Source organism: Gouania willdenowi, chromosome 2 (genome assembly GCF_900634775.1).
Source record: "Gouania willdenowi chromosome 2, fGouWil2.1, whole genome shotgun sequence".
Lineage (NCBI taxonomy): Eukaryota > Metazoa > Chordata > Actinopteri > Blenniiformes > Gobiesocidae > Gouania > Gouania willdenowi.
Window position 1 is genome coordinate 4659485 of NC_041045.1, and position 19436 is coordinate 4678920.

At 40.1% G+C, this 19436-nt stretch overlaps 1 protein-coding gene across 2 annotated transcripts in view; it reads right to left on the bottom strand.

The window, feature by feature from the left end:
- LOC114476778 (nck-associated protein 5-like) overlaps positions 1-14457 on the bottom strand; it is a 59807-nt gene extending 45350 nt beyond the window's left edge. Inside the window, exons 1-2 of one of the 2 annotated variants that reach the window (XM_028468695.1) lie at positions 14322-14457; positions 2614-2687 (exon numbers count right to left, since the gene is read on the bottom strand). In XM_028468695.1, coding sequence (XP_028324496.1) covers positions 2614-2681 — 68 coding nt within the window. In that variant the 5' untranslated portion in view covers positions 2682-2687; positions 14322-14457. Of the gene's footprint in view, positions 1-2613; positions 2688-10965; positions 11029-14321 lie in introns of those variants that run through there. The other variant, XM_028468686.1, reaches the window with a different exon arrangement.
- Positions 14458-19436: the final 4979 nt, after the last annotated feature.

Here is a 19436-nt window from a genome sequence, read left to right on the forward strand (position 1 = left end):
GAAAGCCTGCATTTGTTTTTTATCACTAATCAAATGGAAGAAATGTCAAGCTCTTCAAAATAAAAGCAACACAGCTGATTTTTTGCACAGAGCACATAAGCGACAATCATCCTGAAACGCGCGTCCTCATCCTCCTCCTGTATCTTTGATCAGTTGGTGTTCTGCTTTGACTGGTGAACATGTTATCTTGTGACTCGTTTCTGAGAAATTGTGCACTCGGACTAGTTAAGTGTTATGGTACGACTAGTGATTAGGTTACATTGCGACTGGTTGTAGCAGTTCTTACAGTTTAAACGTTAATCATAAAGTTTTTTTGTGATATTGAATTAAGTTTTCGTAGCAGCTTCAAAATGCATCTAAAAATCCAGAAAAGTGTACGTTATTCTAACTGCTATGTTAGTGTTACGGCTCCACTAGTGATCGTGTTATCATGTGACTGATTATAAGAACATATAGCGTAAAAACTCAAATAAAGCGTGCTTTTATTGTATTTTGTGACCAATGTAAAAACACTGAGTGACTGGATTAAAGCTACACTAGTTATAATGATGTCCAGCTGAAGTGAAACACCAGTAGGTCCTAACAGAACATGTATGGTTCTCAACCCCACCCTCTAGGAGAGGAAATACCACTGTGAAAACAGAAAGTGTTTGTTTACCCAACAAACATGCCAGGATCACATGACTGCATGCATGTGTGTGTAAAACATCATGTAAACAGGACCAGCATCAGGAAACGCCTGCGGTCCCCAAACAGGGCGATGGATTAAAACTCATAAAGCTTATCTTCAGCTCCGACAAATCTGTACAAATTAACATTCCAGCAGTGATTAAAGGAACAAACCAGGCCGTTGTGGCGCAAAACGCTGCACAAAGCTTCACGATTTCAGTGTTTAACCTTGTTCTCAATGCAGCTTTATTCATGGATCAATCAGAGATCCCGAAAAAGGGGGCAAAAATCAGACGGGAAAACCACCGACGCTGCAGAAATGTAACCAGTGATCCATCTGGTGATCAAAAACTGTAAAGGTTTATTACTGGCGGCCACAGACGCACATTTGTCAAGTCAACTTTAAAATGAGGGTTCTCAACAATTTCAGCCCAGTTTTGCTTGTTTTTACCCTTTTCTGCAACTACACCAAACTTGCTATTTTTTAATCTGTTTTCATCACTTTTTCTTGCCATATTTTTGCTCCTTTTAATGCATTTTTGCTACATTACTCCCATTTCTGCCACTTCATCAAATTTCAATGCCTTTTATGCACATTTTTGCCACTTCCATGAAATTTTCAAATTTTGGTTGCGCACTGTTTAAGGGAGAGTAAAGGTCCCTAAGGAGAGCTTTTCTTCTCTGCTTCATTGTCCACTACCAAACCGCACAGTTAAAACTGTCGCTCCCTGCGCTCACAGATTTTTTTTGGGTCCGTTTTATTCACTAAAACGATAAAGTAGTTTTTTAAACAAATATGGTGTAACATAATTTTAATATGGTGTAACATTTCAAAGGTTTTAGGCCACATTTGTAAAAACATTAAAGGCTCCCTTTAACACACACTAATGGAAATACTTTAGGTGTCAACAACTCTTTTTATCGAGTGTTTTTATGATAAACCTGATAAAAATATATCTTGTGTTGGTTTAACTTTCTCACCTTTTACTTGAACAGAAACACTGCAGACACATCCCAACCAACACAATCTAACTTATTCGTTAATTTACTTCACTTCCTTTTGAAAACACTAAAAACACATAAATCCCACAACACTACGAAACCATGAGACGATTCTTCCTGCCAACAAAGACAGTTTGATGTCTCTTTTTCAAACTAAATGCACTGTTTTGAGATTCGCGAGGCTGATTCTCTCTGTTTGCCTTCTGTCGGTTATTGTCGGACCGCAGGACTTACATGTTCTCACACATCCTCAAAGAGCCGACAGGATGTTTATGAAGGGAGACACAAAAGCACAGGAACCATCAGCACAACCACCCACACACTATCAGTGCCATCATCTGCAGGTGAAGTCTAAGTGACTGCAGAGGAACACACAGGAACTCATGATGCTCCTTTGTTTTATCCAACATTATTTATTCAATTTTATTCATGCTTATTTTATATTTGTTGGTCTAGTTTTTTGTTTGCCATCATTAAATTCCAATAATTTGTTTTTTTGTCTGTTTTTGAGAAATTTTCTTCCATTATATTAGATGAAGAAATTCTCACATGGAGCAGGCCTGTTACCCACAATCCCTCTGTGAACGGTGTGTGTTTCAGAGCTGTGGTCAAACAGTATCTCTGCTGTCTGCTGCAGCTGACACTCTTCTGCTAACATATTTCATTGATGTATTCAGAGGGACGATGACATAAACATTTGTTTAAAAAATGACAGATGTGTGCACCGCGTGACTGAAACTGAGACAAAACATTAATTTAGCCATTCAGAAGTAGTTAAACGCTGTAAATTCTTGAATGAAGGCTCAAACTCAGAATAAATGAGAAGTTCTTGTTAATATTAGCTCCCAGACAGATTATTGAATGGTGTTCCTGCTCAGCTGGTACCTGTGTTATCTGATGAACATTAGATCAGTCTAATTGTAGGGAGAGAACTCCGCCTACCTGTGTTGGCTCCGCCTTTCATCCTCTAGCTGCTTCAGGATCTCGCTGATGCATTTATTAGCTTCCATGCACTCCTGAAAACACAGAACATGAATGACTTGTGAACATGTCCATGACTGTAGGAGAACATGCAAATGCTGCACAACACACATGCACTGCCAGCTGGAGATGAGCTCTTATCTTAGCCACACAGTCACTGCATTGATTCCCATGCACGGCAGTCATGTGCGGCACACTGTGAGCCAATCACAGGGGATTCTCGTGAATCAGTGAAAGACTGAAAGCATCCACGGGGCGAGCAGCTCTGATTATAGTGACCAACCACCACAAACACTAGCTGTTTGTTTTAGCAGACATGGAATAATTGAACGCGCTTATTTTGGAATAGCTCACTGTGAAATAACATCCCATGGAAAGCAATAAACATCACTTCGAACTGGTTTCACAGCCTCTGCTGCAGTTTTACACCTTCAGGCTCTAACGCGGCTCCACGTGTGGATCTGGTTAGATCTGGTGCACAGAGTTGTGCTAGGGATGTCCAACAGATGCACAATAACTATCAGTGCTGTCAACTTCACAGTCTCCTTATCCGTTACCAGAAAGGACGGAAGGAATATGAAACCGCTGCTGCACAGGCTGACAGAAAAAGCAGCATGAAAAAAATAAACCCTAGTTTGTAGATTGATTTACTGTGACAAAACCAATCAATTCTTAAAATGACTTCGAACAAACAGGGAACAATGTGTTGAGGTTTTATTTATTCAGATAAGTTTTTTCAGTAAATTCCCTTTGATCTCCTAGGAAATCAAAGTCAATTTCCTCCTAGAAGATCAAAGTCAATTTCCTGAAAAAAAAATGTTAAAACATATTGTTTCAAAAAGAAAACAAAATGAACTTTCTGGAATTATAAACGGGGAACAAAAAAAGACAAAAAGACAACTGGACAATATAAACCAAAAAGTCACAAAACAAAAACAACAAAAACAGAGCAAAAAATATACCTAGAGAAAGAGAAACATCTTCCACCTATCACCACAATACATAAACACACACCTGCTGGATTTCATCACAGTTTATAATCTTTATTAAAGGTAATAATTTTCAGCAAAACAAATTGCTGCCAACTGGTACTCTGATTACTTTATCTCTCCTCTCAGGTGTTTTGGTTCTGTTCTACTTTACACATGAGTCACGCTGTCAATCTGAGCTAAATACTGACCCACTTCACAAGACGGCCAGATTCCTGACATTCCCAGCATTCCCAGCACTCCACTGGGTGATATGTGGAAGGTTTCAGAGCCCTGTCATTAGAAAAAACACTACGTGATGACAACACGCTCAGAGCAGCTTTGATGTGAATCGTAAATAATTCCCCTGACGCGATGACGGAGCGCAATAACTTATCGGGTTGTTAGAGAGTGTCAGGCGTCTGGACACCAGGAGCCATGGTCCACAATAACATTAAATACCTCAAACTTACAGGCAGACAAATGTTAAACAAGGAGTTATTTAAGGAATTAATTTGGTTTGTTTCATTTGTTCTGTAGAAAGATTTTCCAAGAACTGTGTTCCGATTGATGGAACCACAGGCGTAAACTCTGACCTGGGGAAGTATCGGGGTCAAGAGGCGGGGCTTACACAGCCGAGGTCCGATTTGATTGATCCTGAATGCCTTATTGAGTCAGACCAATATTCAAAGCTCATGCATTCATTTGTTTATTGTTTCTTATCAATGCTTAGATGAAGCACCTTTCGTACCGAATAACAACCCCACATAAAAAGCATCAAGAACTCCCAGGAATAAGAGCAAAATGTAGAAAGCAAAGAGTCCCAGAAAAGGGAAAAAGTCTGCAGGTTTCTATGTCCGTCACCATAAAGGACGCCTTAAGAATGACGCCTTAAGAATGACAAAATAAAGGGGCGGAATGGGACCTTGGATGTTGAAATAAAACATGTACAGCAGGTGGCGATATGCACTTATTCAAGTTGGTTGCAACATGCCAATAATCAAGAAAGAAAAAGAAGAAGAGTTCTATACAGAGACACATTGAGGAGTGTATATCCTTCAAGTACAGTTTACACACTTTAGTAGTTCAGTAGGTGGCGATATGCACCTATTCAAGTTGTTTGCAACACACCAATAACAATAATGAAAGAAAGACAGAATGATGACTTTTGAAAGAAATATGAATATGCTCTTTCCGACACTGAGGAGTAGCTCTGACATTTTTAAAGCCAACACTACTCACATCAAAGGACACACGCTGACGCCATGGCAATAGAAGAAAGTCTGTTAAATGAATGCTGAGGAGAGCGTTTACATTTACACAGCATTCTCACTGGATTTACTCTGGAAATGTAATAAATCTAGGTATGTTCTAGTTTGTACATTAAATCATTTAACTTAATTTAACTTTACTGACAGGAACAGATCTCTTCTTTATAAGTCTTCGTTTAAATTATCTCTGTTTATATTGTTTGGTTAGGTTAAATTCAACATTGATTACTGTGTTTTACATTTTACAGACTCTTTTGTAAGCATTTATTGGAACTAAAAAGTACCAAAAAAATCACTAAATGACACTAAAATAATAAATAAAAATAGCATTTTGTTAGTCTGACATAAAAAGATTTGCTTTAAAAAAACAAAATTTGAGAAATTAACACATTTTTTTGTTATCGGTCTTTTAATTGATTAGTTATTGAATCGACTGATAAAAATCCACATTGGTTCATTAGGAAAAAAAGTCCACAAATATTTACTAATGTTAGACATGAAAATCAATTCATCGCGGCCCACTTTTTGGCCCCGACCCACTTGTTGAGACTTAACTCTCACGTCACATGCGGGGCCTGAACAAAGTGGGTTTCCCACACAGCCTATGAAGCCTGGCAGCAGAAAGGAATCAAAAGCCTTCGCTGGGAAAACAAGTCATCGGGACCAACAGTGTTGTTATTGTCGGAGCAAATATTCGGCCTCAGACTTCCCAGGATTCCCGTCTGAGCACAATCACACACACTGAGAAGAGCCTGAAAAGCTGATTTATTTATCAGATCCACCTCTGACCTCCATCGGCTCTTTGACTTCCCAGTTCTGCACACTATTCTCGGGCTCTGGTGGTGTGACTGGGCCCTAATGGGAACCAGGCCAGGAGTGGGATTCTTCCCAGCTTCCATCTGGATGAAATCAGAGCAATAAAGCTGCTAAAGATACCGTTTCATGGATAACGAGGATTTATTGCCGTTAATGTGAAAATACTGGATTCGTACTGGATTCCTTCCCAGAGTGAAAGAGCTACGGAATGAGCAGCTGTGTTTTCCCAAAGCCAAAGATGATGATTTAAAGAAAAAGTCCTCCGATTAGGATTTAAACGGCCCATCACAGATTACCTATTCAACTCTATTACTGCACTTAAGAAGTTTTGCTATAAATATTGTCGCTTTTACGATCCATTTTTTTCTTTATTTTTGTATTTTATTACTTTTAGTCTGTATGTTTTTCTGCTCGTAAATCCTAACCAGTTTTTCCACACAATTTTAACACTTTGGGTATCAAAATTCAGTCGATTCATGCAGTGCTCTGGAGTCTTTCTAACTTGGATAGTTTTTAATTGATATTCATTTCTAATGAGGATTGATGTAGATTACGATGTTATCTTATTTGCATTGATTCTAGCTGATTTAGGATATATCCTTACATCCCTAGTCTTAATTTGTGCATCTATTTAACGATCTATCAAAATGTAGGGGTTGTTCAATATGGTACATCGACAAAAAGCTATTATGGATTGATTGGATACCCAAATAACACAAACCAAACCTGTAGAATAAACCCGCAATTCAACCCATTAAAGTGATGTATATGTACCGGCAAAAAGTTTTTTAAAGTCAATTAAACACGACAGATTCAGCTACACATTGGGAAAACATGATGCTAGTTTGTAGCTGAAAAGTCAGCGGGTTGAACCAAGTTTAGAAATAGTCGATATTACATCTTATGTGAGAGATGTTTACGTTATTATTTTTACCAAAACGTGACAATTTCCCATCTATGTAATGCTAGGAATGACTGAAGTCAATACTTGAAACAGTGTTTTACCTTCACAGGATGTTGTGTTTAGATACAATCACTACCGGTAACTAAAACTGCAGATGTGACGGTTTGGTGGATCTCAGACTCTGAGGTTGTGTTTTGGATCAAGGATGCTTGGTGAAGAGCGACGCTGTTCCCAGCCTCGTGAATGAATGGCTGTGTGGCCGAGCTCACTGTTTGGAAAGATAATCTGCTGAATTCCTGTCGCAGTGGAGGTGTTGATGTTTGGGAACGAGGAGCGTGGGATAAAAGCCGTTTGTCCGCGACCAACACTGATGAGTGAGAAATGTCGACGCAACGATTACTGTGTGGAAGTCAACAGTCGGAAGACATGAAACACCGTCAGCATTCCTCTGCCCCCTTTGTGGGACACAAATCCCACAAAGAATCCTGAATGTGTTTCAGAGAGTTTAACTACCAAACTTCTAATTATTTTCTTTTGTGTTGATTATATTTTAAAAGTGTTCATGAGGCATCAGAAAACTCAGTTTATCTATAAATACTCACATGCTGAACTGACATTTAATGACAGTGAAGGGAATAAAAGAGCAAACGAATGAACACAAAATTAAAGGTCCCGTATGATGCTATTTTTCACCCATTTCCATTTGTTCTAAGAACCCCAACAACAGTATTTGAGGTTTATTTTCCCAAACTCACTTGTTTTCCAGAGTTTAATCCCTCTAAAAAGAGACTTTCTGAGCAGTTCTAAAAACGGGCTGTTTTGGGGCCTACTTATGCATAGTCAGGAGTAGGAGTGTCTGTAGACGCAGACTTCATGCCTCGCTCTTGGAAGTGAGATCAGTGATCACCAAAGCAATTTTCTTTTTACTATACACACTGTTATTGTTTTCAGCCAAAAAACTGCACATTACAGTAAAACACATGGCTATTTAAGCGGCTATTGTGATTGTGAGTTCGTCTCAGCGTTTCATGCTGTGTGTTTATCACACTCACTGACCGGAGTGTTAAGCTGCTAAGTCACTTTCTTCTCCTCTTCATCTTTATTAACTACAGGAATAGTGCATTTAAGGTGAAAATCATTTGTTTTGTCCAACCGCTGCATCGCATTATGTCACAAACAAGTCAGATCAAGTCAAAGGTGATACGAGGCGATATAACGGATACTAAAAATGGAACTGCTTCCTGGGTTCTACACTGTTGCTGCCCACAGCTCCTCAGGGAGGGGTTAAATGCAGAGAACACATTTTGTGTATGTAGGTTTACATATATAATAATAAAGAATAATTTATATTCTACCTTAAACTGCAGTGTTTGTTTTAGCTGTGAGCTTGTTTGAGCGGGAGGAGCTCACATTTCTTTCCTTCATTAACTATTTTTTGGGACCTTGTGTATGAGTGAGGGTACAAAGCAGCCAGAGATCAACCAGCATATCCAAGTTCTGGTGACTTTTTCAGTCAGTTGTGGTTAGGCTAGAGGGCGAAGACGACGTCAGCTGCGCTCATGAGCTTTATTTGATGACCATAAGAACAAGATCCACTGATTGGCCAGGTTCAGCCTTAGGGACAGCTTAAAGACGCCTCCTGGACGAGTCCCTAGAGAGATGTTTGACCTCCGACAAACTGGGGGGATTGTGTATCTTGGCTGGCCAGGAACGTCTTGGAATCACCATCCAGAGAAACTGTTGGAAGTGGCGACTTTCTGGGCTTCAGGATCCTGCCCTCACAAGCCAAGTCCGGATAAGCAGAGGGTAACTAAACCCAACGAAACGCATTCGGTTGAACATTCTAACAAACACTATCATGAACATACCCTCGTCTTGCCTTTTGCCCTATGCATTCTCAGCTTTTTTAGTGGCGTTGCTGTAGCTTTATGTTTCCCTGTGCTGACCCGATTTGACCTCTGAAGGTAGAATAGGAAAAAAGCTTCAAAATCTCTTAGAGATGATTAATTTCCTTTATGAATCAACAGAATGATAAAGGGATTACGACTCCTGATAAATGTCACAGAATGTGCGATCAGCAAGGACTGGAGCATGAGAGACAGACCATCATTATGAAACTGGAGACGTTACGGATATCGGATCAAGGAACTCAAAGATTGACCACAGGTTCATCCATAACATTGGCACATTAACCACTCACTATATCTTCATTTTAATCAGGGACTGAGTCACTGCAGTAAATACAGATGTTTCCTTGTATTATCTAATGACAGTGTGTCCTTAAAATGTCTATATGTCTGTAGCAGAGAACAGCAACAAAGAATAGATCTGTTCCTGAAATGTACAAACTAGAACTGAATCATCCATGAAGGCGCGTTAACATGCAGCTGTGTAACTGTAAAGATGAAAACTTCTTTCATGGCTTTATCTGACTTTCTGATCTTCAGTTCAGGGATCAATGTCAATGGCAAAAAATACTATAAAAAATGCCCCATTTAGTTTGTTTATTCATTGTAGTAGCTTTGTTATCTGAAAAAGGTACAAATCTATTTTATGCTTGTTTTAAAATTCAATACTCAGAGAAAGAATTATCGGTGGAGGAAGTTAGTTAATCTATGAGAAGATGAGATTGGACTGCTGGAAGCCAATGAGGTGATATTTAAACCAGGGCAGAGTTAATTAATCATCAGGACTTCCTTTCCCTTTGACACTGTCCCCGGGGTGTGTGTCAGCGTCTGTGTGTGTGTGTGGGTGTGTATGTAGAGCAGGTTGCAGCTGGAGGACATTATAATAAAGAACTGCGAGCCAATTGAATGCTGAGAACACACACACACACACACACACACAAGCAATCTGCTGTCAGAAACCAGAAACAATTACAAGATAACATGATCCCAAGTTGAGTTAAACACTGGATGGCCTGAGTACTCAATGTGTCACAAACCTGCATGTACTGTATATGGAAGGTAATGTGGCTAAAATTGTTGCACAAAGTGCCGCTGTAACCATTTTAACTAATTGGCACTTTTGGCTTTTTGTCGTTTTTGAGGCACCGTGGTAGCCATGTTGGTTCAGTTGGTAAAGTAAGCACTAAAAGCACATATTAGGGTCATTCCATGTCGTTTTAATAAATTTTCACTACTTTGCTCTCAAAAATTCCAGATTTTTCACCAATTGTTCCGTAATTATTCAATAGGCACACTGTAGATTTTTAGTTTGATCGGATTAACAATTTTTGAGATATGGCCAATTTAGTGAGGGGGTGCGTGTCGATTTCCATGCATCCTGATTTTTCTTCCATTTTTAGCTTCCAATATCTCAGGAGCTGCATCACATGAAAAACTGAGATTTGGTATAGTAATACAGCTCTATTCAGCTGACCCATGGCTGGGACAATAACTACACAATCTATACCACTAGGACCTCCCCCTTTCAGTGATTTCGAAATTCTCTTGCTGCGAACGCAATATTACAAATAAACTACTCTCAAATGCACGTTCCAGGACTATGTCATGCATTTACACACAAATGTTAAATATCACTCCAAGTTTCCATGTTATTTCTCACAAGTGTTCCAAAGGGTGGAGAAAAGGGGGAAAAAATGGGAAAAAAGACTGACAATATTTTCTTTTCCTCAAGTTTGTGGAAAGCTTTAAGAGGAGGAAGTCTCCAGAGACGCGGGTGGACCTTACTTTACTTTGGCGGGGCTCAGTGGGTCAGTGTGTGAGCCGGGCTGTGAAACAGGAAACAGGCCCCTGGTGTCTGCGCCGTCAACATGTCAGAGGTTAGAAACCCAAACAGAACAAAGACCTTCAGAGTCTGAAACATCAGCTATTTATAGACTCACTTCCACACGTCTGTGGTTACTTCCCCTGTGGCGCGGGCACACACATGTAAAATAACTAAATACAGTACATCAAAGGTTAAAAATAACAGTTTCAAAAAATTTAAATCAAAGCTTGAATTTTTTTTAATTTTTAAAAGATTTTTCTTAGAACTTTACTCAAGCTACAATAAATTAAAGCAAAATTAGAAAACAAAATTTTAATTCCCTCCATAATGTTGGGGATGTGACCTACATATGAAACCACACGACCCAGACGCTTTAAACCCGTAAAAATTCTCTGAAGAATAAAACGCAGCCGTTTGTACACGAAAGCCAGAAAAACTGCACGTTTGAAAACAAGAGTGAAGATGATGCGAGTTTCTCTCATTCTGTGAAGAGTCGAGACTTCAAAATAAAAGCCAGACAGAGTGAAAGGATGAAGAAGTTCCACTTGTCAACAGGCACCGGGGGAACCCGACTCGCCCTCTGACCCCGGTCGCCTTGCTGTCCGTTGCCATGGTTACTCACCGCCAGCAGCAGCACCAGCAGCTCATTTTGGTTCCTGCCGTTATCCATGAGCCAGCTCATCATCCTCCTCCTCCTCCTCTTACTCCTCCACACTTCTGCTGCTGCACTGTGTCTCAGCTGCTGCTGCTGCTGCCACTGGGAGTGTGTGCGTGTGTGCGTTCACTGGTGCGTGTGTGAGTGATGACGCAGCAGGCCCGGTGTGCAACCTTTGCTTACAGGGAGAAGGTTGGAGTAGAGGATGCCATCATCTTCTTGCTTCACCGTTCTCTTTCTCACCTGGACAGAGGCAGTGGTGCTGTGAGGATTACATTTTTGGACTTCTCCAGCGCCTTTAACACCATCCAGCCTCTGCTCCTCAGGCACAAACTGTCAGAGATGGGAGTAGGATCAGACCTGGTGGCATGGATTACAGACTATCTGACTGGCAGACCTCAGTACGTCCGACTGGGGGACTGCAGGTCCGACACTGTTACCAGCAACACTGGAGCACCGCAGGGAACTGTGCTCTCTCCGGTCCTGTTCACCCTGTACACGTCCGACTTCCAGTACAACTCGGAGCTCTGCCACGTGCAGAAGTTCGCGGACGACACAGCCATCGTTGGCTGTATCAAGAGTGGACAGGAGGAGGAATACAGGGAACTGATCCAGGATTTCGTCACGTGGTGCGACTCTAACCACCTGCTCCTCAACGCCACCAAGACCAAGGAGATGGTGGTGGACTTTAGGAGAACCAGGCCGCACCTTGAGCCTGTCAACATCAAAGGCGACTGTGTGGAGGTGGTTCACACTTACAAATACCTGGGAGTGCAGCTGGATGACAAACTGGACTGGACTGCCAACACAGAGGCCCTGTGCAGGAAAGGACAGAGCCGTCTGTACTTCCTCAGAAGGCTGGCGTCCTTCAACATCTGCAAGAAGCTGCTACAGATCTTCTACCAGTCTGTAGTAGCGAGCGCCCTCATGTATGCAGTGGTGTGTTGGGGGGGCAGCCTCAAGAAGAAGGACGCTGGACGCCTGGACAAACTGGTGAGGAAGGCAAGTTCTGTTGTTGGCACAGAGCTGGACAGCCTTACATCTGTGGCAGAGAAACGGACTCTGAACAGGCTACTGTCCATCATAGACAATCCACACCATCCACTGCACAGCGCCATCTCCAGGCAGAGGAGCAGCTTCAGTGACAGACTGCTGTCATTGTCCTGCTCCACTGACAGACTGAGGAAATCGTTCCTCCCCCACGCCATGCGGCTCTTTAACAACTCTGGGGGGGGGCGATAAAATCAACCATAGAACACTGGACTTAATGCTAATCACACCATGCACACTCTGTCACACACGCACTTTATCACACACACACATCTACTGTATCTTGCACACTGTCATCTGCACAACTGCACTTCAACTGGACTGGCACACACTATACTGTATTTCGATATTATACCATTATATTTTACCTTAGTACTTTCTTTGCACTGTTTTAAATTTTTTTCTTAATTTTTAAATTTTTAAATTTCTACATTGTACTTTCCCTGCATGCCCCTGTGTTCCCATACCTGTAAGCTGCTGGAACTGTGAATTTCTCTTGGAGATGAATAAAGTATCTATCTATCTATCTATCTATCTATCTAATGTCTGACTGCTATAGGTTTATAGTGGAGGCATCTGACAGAAGTGTCTCATTAGCTGATATGTGTTATATATGTTAACAGCACGGCTTGGCTTGATTTTCGACTTGCAAAACTTTATCAAGCACATAAAAAGGTTGAAAATCTGCACAAGATAACATGATCACTAGTTGAACCGTTACATGATGGACTTTCCTGAGGATTCTGATGGATCTGTTTGTACGTTTCAATTACGATCCATATCCGATCAAAGTCGTGCATCACATTTTTGGAACCGTGGCCTGATGTGCGGATGATGATGATGAGGGGCTCTGACCTACTTACGAGCGGCTGGCAGCAGAGTGTGCACGGCCGGCAGGCAGGCAGGCAAGCACCACGTGCACACTCCTACGTGACGTGGCGTGCACACCCCTGCCTGACGGGTCTCATCTGTGAGCATCAAACGATAAAAATAAATGTAGACGCAGAATCAGCCCAGCAACACGCCGTGTTACGTAACCGCTACCCTGCCCCAGTTCATGGATCAGAGGCCACGAATCCTGAGGAGCATCTAAGGCAGTGATTCTCAACGTTTGCAGCCCCCAAAATAAAGATGCCAGAGACCCATAGACCCCCACTGTACCTGAAGGTGGTTGAACACAGACATGAACATTGAACAACAGTCATGTAGAGAATACCCTACTCTCAAATGAGGGGGAATAAAGGGGAGAGTTTTTTGGGGGCCATTCATAGTCAGCAAAATGATGGTTCATTGTTTTATAAATCTGTGACAACCACATTTATTTTTTTATCTGAATAATATCCACTGTTATCCAGGAAGTTTATTATTATTATTATTATTATTATTATTATTATTATTATTATTATTATTATTTATGCCATAGTATATAGTCATCTTAAAGATGTAAATCCTTGTCTTAATCAGAAATAAAATGGGTTAAAAGTGACAAAAAAAATGGTGGAAAAGGTGGTGAAATTGGAATTTAAAAAAACACACAAATTGGTTAAAGTTGCAAATGGACAGAAAAAGTGGTAAGATGGGTTCAAAGTGTCAATATCGGAACAAATAGTAAGAAGAATTTGTTTTAACTGGCAAAAAAATGGTGAAAAGAGGTTAAAAGTGACAATAACGAGTCAACATATGTAACATTAGGTGGGAAAAAGGTGGAAAGGGTTTATAAGTGCCAAAAATGTATTGAAAGTGGAAAAATGTGCCGAATAAGTATTGAAATGTAGTGGAGAAGTGGCAGAAATGTATGAAACTATAACCATTCTGTTCCAATTGGCTCCCCCACAAAGTTCAAGTTATCTCAATTGGTTTATGAGTGTACACTTCAAAGCCTACCTGCTCAGATCAAAGGACACATGCTGCAGTCATCCATTGCCATGGCAATGTTCAATAATTTGGCTGATACTTAAAGCATACAGCATTCCCTCTGGAAATGCTTTTCTAAATAATTAAGTTTAGTAACAATTATTTTGTTTTTTACTCTAACTACTTTAGGAATTTATTCTGAGTTTGTGGGGGAAAAGTTTCCATATTTCAGTGTTAGTTGTCAAGCGAGTGTACGGCCATAATTTGAGGCTTTAAAGTTCTTCACACTTCACTGATTGACTTAAATATTTAGTGTTTTGTATTGAGATGCTTACATTTATCAACAGTTTTCCCAGCGTTTTGACGTAAAGGCTGAAACATTGAAAAACGCAGCAGAAACACTTGTCTTCTCACCTTACATGGGCAGCTTTGGTCGTCCAACAGTTGATATGTGGTAATTCCAGTATTCCCAGTTGACGGTTGGGAAAAGTTGCTCTTCATTTCACACCGTGACCCTTTACACCGGTGCTCGGTGTATTTTGGTGTCCTGGTCCGTCCGTGCCATAGTGAGAAGGAAGGGGGGGGGGGGGGAGACGCAGTTACTCAATGCTTTGCTACACCAGCTCAGAGTCCCAGTCCTGAAGCTCCGCCCAGTTTTCCCAGCTCTCCGACCCAAGATAAACACTTGACGCTCCGACACTCCCTCACAAAGACAAAGTGCTTCATCATGGGTCAAAGGTCGCAGACCCTGATTGGGAAACTTAACCCCTTCAATCCTGAAAATGAACAGTATTTGCAATTTTCAATTATTTTGTTATTTTCGTTGACTTTTTTATAATATGATTTTCAAATTGACCTGCATTTGAAAAAAAAAATTTAAATACCGGTAAATATTTCAAATTCATTTCCAGTATTAATCATACACTTAAAAAAAAAAAAAGAACATTTTTTTGTATCTTAGTTTAACTTTTTCTATTTTATTTTTATTTTCCCTACACTTGAATTTTACCTTAATATTAAATACACAATTCCACCTCACAATTGTCATTTTAAAATAATTTAAATTGTATTTTTACTGTTTAGCAATTTTTTTTTTTTTTTTAAAGTACTTTTTTTCTAAATGTAATTTATATAAAATATATACAAAATGTAATGATAATTTACTTTTGGTTTTTTTGCAATTTTCATTTTGTTATTTTTGTTCATTCTAAAAAAAAATTTATAATAGCAACTTATTTTTTTCTTAGTTTAACTTTTTTATATTCTAGTTTTATTTTCCCTCCACTTGCCTTTTACCTGAATATTAAATTTAGATTAAAAATGACTCTGTTTTCTCTCAGAATCAGAAAGGATTTTATTCGCCAAGGCCAAGTACAGTTTAAAAACAGGACAAGGAATTTAGCTTGGCAGTTGGAGCAACACACACACCAACACACCGAGGCGCCATCTGCGGCGCCTTCATATTTAGATGAAAAGTGGGAAAACAAGGGAAAAAGGCTAATACCAAACTAAGTTCCCTGTCAGGGAGCAAAGTGTAGGATTAGGGAAAAACCTCCTCAGCGTACATGCACATGACAGAAACAAAGCCCGTGCAGACTCGCCCCTCCTGTGCGGAATATATTACTTTTGATTTTAAATGTTGTATTGTTTTACCACGGTTTCCATTCTTAATCAGTTGTATTTTTTTTATCATTATTTGCAAAAAATTATTGTCGACAAATTTGGAGCAGGAAACACTCAGTGAGTCAGTAATTACAGCATAGTTAGGGCATTGCGATGATCACACGTGTCGGAGGGTCGACATCTGTGAGTGTGTGTGCTGCAGGCCTGATTAGGTGTGAGTGTGCGTGTGTTAACATCTGCTGCTCCAACAGAGAGAATGTTAATGCTGACACTCAGCGGTAATGGTCCCTGATTGGACATGAATATGGATGGGAGGGTCATTCGGTGGTCATTATGTTTTGGCTCACAGGCCGTGCAGAGGAACAATGACACCCAGCACACGGGGAAATGAATCCTGGCCGAGTTTCACACAGGGCCGGAGCGCCGGGATCAATCCGTGTTGAATAAAAAGGTCACATCCGTCCAATCACGACCTGTGAATGATCCCGTCACAGTGGGAGGGAACGCTGCTAATCTGCATCCATTCAGGAGGAAATCAATGTGTGCACAGAAGGGAAAACTACGTCAAGCGCTGATATGGATTATTTTCTAACCACTCTGACATCTTTGAACTGTGGCCGATAATCATTAAAAAAAAGAAAAAAAAGTAATTTATTTTCCAAAATTCTGAGTTTTAAAACAAATTCTAGAATTCTTCCTTTGATGTTTTTCCCTAAACAAGGACATGAGCATATGTCATTTGATTATCATCATCTTCAAAGCCACTCTCAACACCAACTCATTGAGATTACCAGAAATTCGCAAGGAAACCAATACTTAAATCATTTCAGCTTCAGGTAAATGAGTATTGATTAGTTGAGTCAACTAGTGATATTGAACAAACTTGACCAAGTATAATTCCAGAAAACTCATTTTTTTCTTCTTTTTTAATAATATTTTGCAGCTTATTTGATTCAGACACCTTTTTTTTCCAATATATTTACTTTGATTTCCTGACATGTTTAGACTGTCAACTGATCGCTTTGATGTGTCCTTATGAGCTCTTTCTGGGTGTGGCCAACTTGACAATTCTCTCAAGCAGGCCACGCCCCCCCCCCCCCCCCCCCCCCCAATTGCCCAATAGTCTCTGGAGAAGAGAGTCCCAGGTGTGGGAGAGTGAGAATGTGACACATCAAAGCGATCAGCAGACGCCTCTGAGGAAGACTGGCAGTGGACAGTTGAAACTTGTCAGAAGATCAAAGTACATTTTTTGAAAAAAAAAGCAAAAGAAACCTGAAGATATTGATTAAGTGTTTTGACACCATAATTTGAAAAAAAACTGGGAGGAGTTACTCATGGTGAGAATACATATTACACATTATGTTTTGTTGTTTTAAATTATGTTAAAAAGGAACGCAAACTTGTCCACATTTGCTAAAGGAACAAAGGATATTGTTTGTGATTATCCACTGCTTTGTTTTTTTTTTAGTTTTACCCAAGAACTGTAATCCAAATGTGAGTTTCTTAGTAAAAAATTATTATTATTTTGAAAGTAAACAAAAATCTTGCAGCCCAGGGTCAAACATCAACGTTTGACCAGTAAAAGGTTAATAAATAACACCAGCAGAAGAAACAAGGTCGAAAAGTTCACATCACAAGAGCACAAGAGTGTGTGGGTGTTTAGTTACCGTGGTGACAAAGCTCCTCTTTCAGGCCATGGTGTCCCTCTTTGAAACCGAGGATCTGGATCGGTGTCAAACCAGCACAAGGGTTTCAGCTCCGCCTGAAAACTGGCCGATGACAGGAGCCGCCAGGAGACCAGAGACTTCCACCTGAGGGACGCGGCGTTCCCATGGGAATCCCCGTGAACTCGGCCTTTGAAGTGGGTCAACGCGGACACTGAGGTCTGGAGGAAAAACATCAGCAGCAGGTGAACACGTCTTCCTCACAGCAGTTATCTGTTCAATCTGCAAATGTTTATTTTTCAACGAAAGGAAGACACACATTTACTGTTTGCAATTTGTGGAACGCAAAGATTCCCAGGGAAAAGAAATCATCTTCAAGTCTCCTTATCATCACGTGCAAAAACACCAAAAAGAGAGCAGTGAACAGAAAAAACCCCCCACAAAATTATACTTAAACCCAACTAAAAATACATACAAAATGTCAGTAAAAATACAAAGAAACACTCTAAAACAGAAATAAAATTACACTAAAAAAAGCAATTCAACTAGAAATTACAGAAAAAGAATAACAGTCTTTTGGCCGCTAAAGCATTGTTGACAAAGTATAAACTACATATTTTGGACTCCCTACCTGGACCTGAGAAGACTTAAGGTATGAAACTGTTGTAATAGTTCATGAACAGTAAGTTTAACACACTTAGTTTACAGTGACCACAGGGTAAAGCTCACCGTTTATTCCTCAAACTTCTCCACAACAGTCACACTACTCACTAGGGCTGGGCGATATGAACCAAAAACTCACATCTCAATATTTTTTTCCTCAAAATGGCAAAATACGATATAAATATCCATCTCTTTAACCCATTAAGGTCTGACCAGAAAGAGTTAAATTTGCGTGTGAGTGAGTTCTGTAGTATGGCTCAGAGCTGTATAGAGAGAGAGTTGCGACAACTCCGTTCACTCCAATGGTTCGTTTTTTTACAGCAATGGCGGTCCACGGAGCCTCACAATCGTATCCTGGAAGTGAGCAGTTGACTATTGCAGTGCAATGGAGCTAGTGCATATTAGACAGCTTGTGATGCACTTTTGAACAATAACACGTTTAAATAATCATATTGGGTATTATTATTATCAGCGTATCTAATAACTTCAGGGAACAAACTGAGTCTTCATGAATCACGTGACGGTCAAGCATTTTGCACTTCTGTTGTCGCATCTCTGTCGCCGTGGATATGGCTATGTGAAACTATCCATAGACTGCCACTCCATACATACGCAGCGCCCCTCATTGGCCAGTTTAGGTCACGTGATAGGTGCACCACGTGACTTAAAGTTCCGTCAGTTGTATTTTAGCTTATATTTATTTTTAGCTGCCCCGCAAACCCTTTAATTTTAGCCGTAACCCTAAACCCATCCCTAACCCAGGAAATACCCTAAAATTTTTATTTTTGTCATATATGTATTTTTAAAGGTGGAATTTGCCGTGGTAAATATGTTAAAATGAAAAAAATATATATGTCAAAAGTGGGATTCGAACCCACGGCAGCAGAAGAAAGAATCCTTGAGTCCCGGGGTTTTTCATACAATATAAGCTATAAAATAAAGATACATTGATATAGGCAATATTGTAATTTTCCATATTGCAAAAAATCTCGATATATTACCAAGGTCTACTACTCACATTCTGAAAATTAACTAATGATGCAGACAAACCATTAGTTAGTAATAGTTTGGACTTTAATCTCACTTTGTCATATTTAAATGTTTTACCACAAGAGCTTTAGTTATTGTTTTAAAACGAATATCTAAATGTACCCATTTAGCCATGTACATGTGTAATATACATAATTTAATAATCACGTACGTGTTACGTGGAGCTGTCAACACCTACCGGGTTTTCCTTAGCACAAGGCCTGGGTCAGTTCGCTCCATTCCCGGCTGCAGCCTGCAGGCCCTCCCGCTGTGGCTAGGTTAGCTTCAAATGCTAACCCGCATCTTTAGCATTTGACAGCTTAGCTAGTGTTCTTGTGGTGGATTTTTCTTTTCATCTCATATTGTTGCGTGAACGCATAGTTTTCCCAAAACCCTTCAATTTTTTCACAAGTTATTCCACAAAAAAATTAAAAATGGGTCATAAAATTCAATGAACAATAAGTGCAGATCCTGATATCTTAATTACTGTGGTTACAGGTGTAGGTGTGTGTGCAGCGCCCCCTTTTGTCCAAAACACGAAACGTATCATTCAAA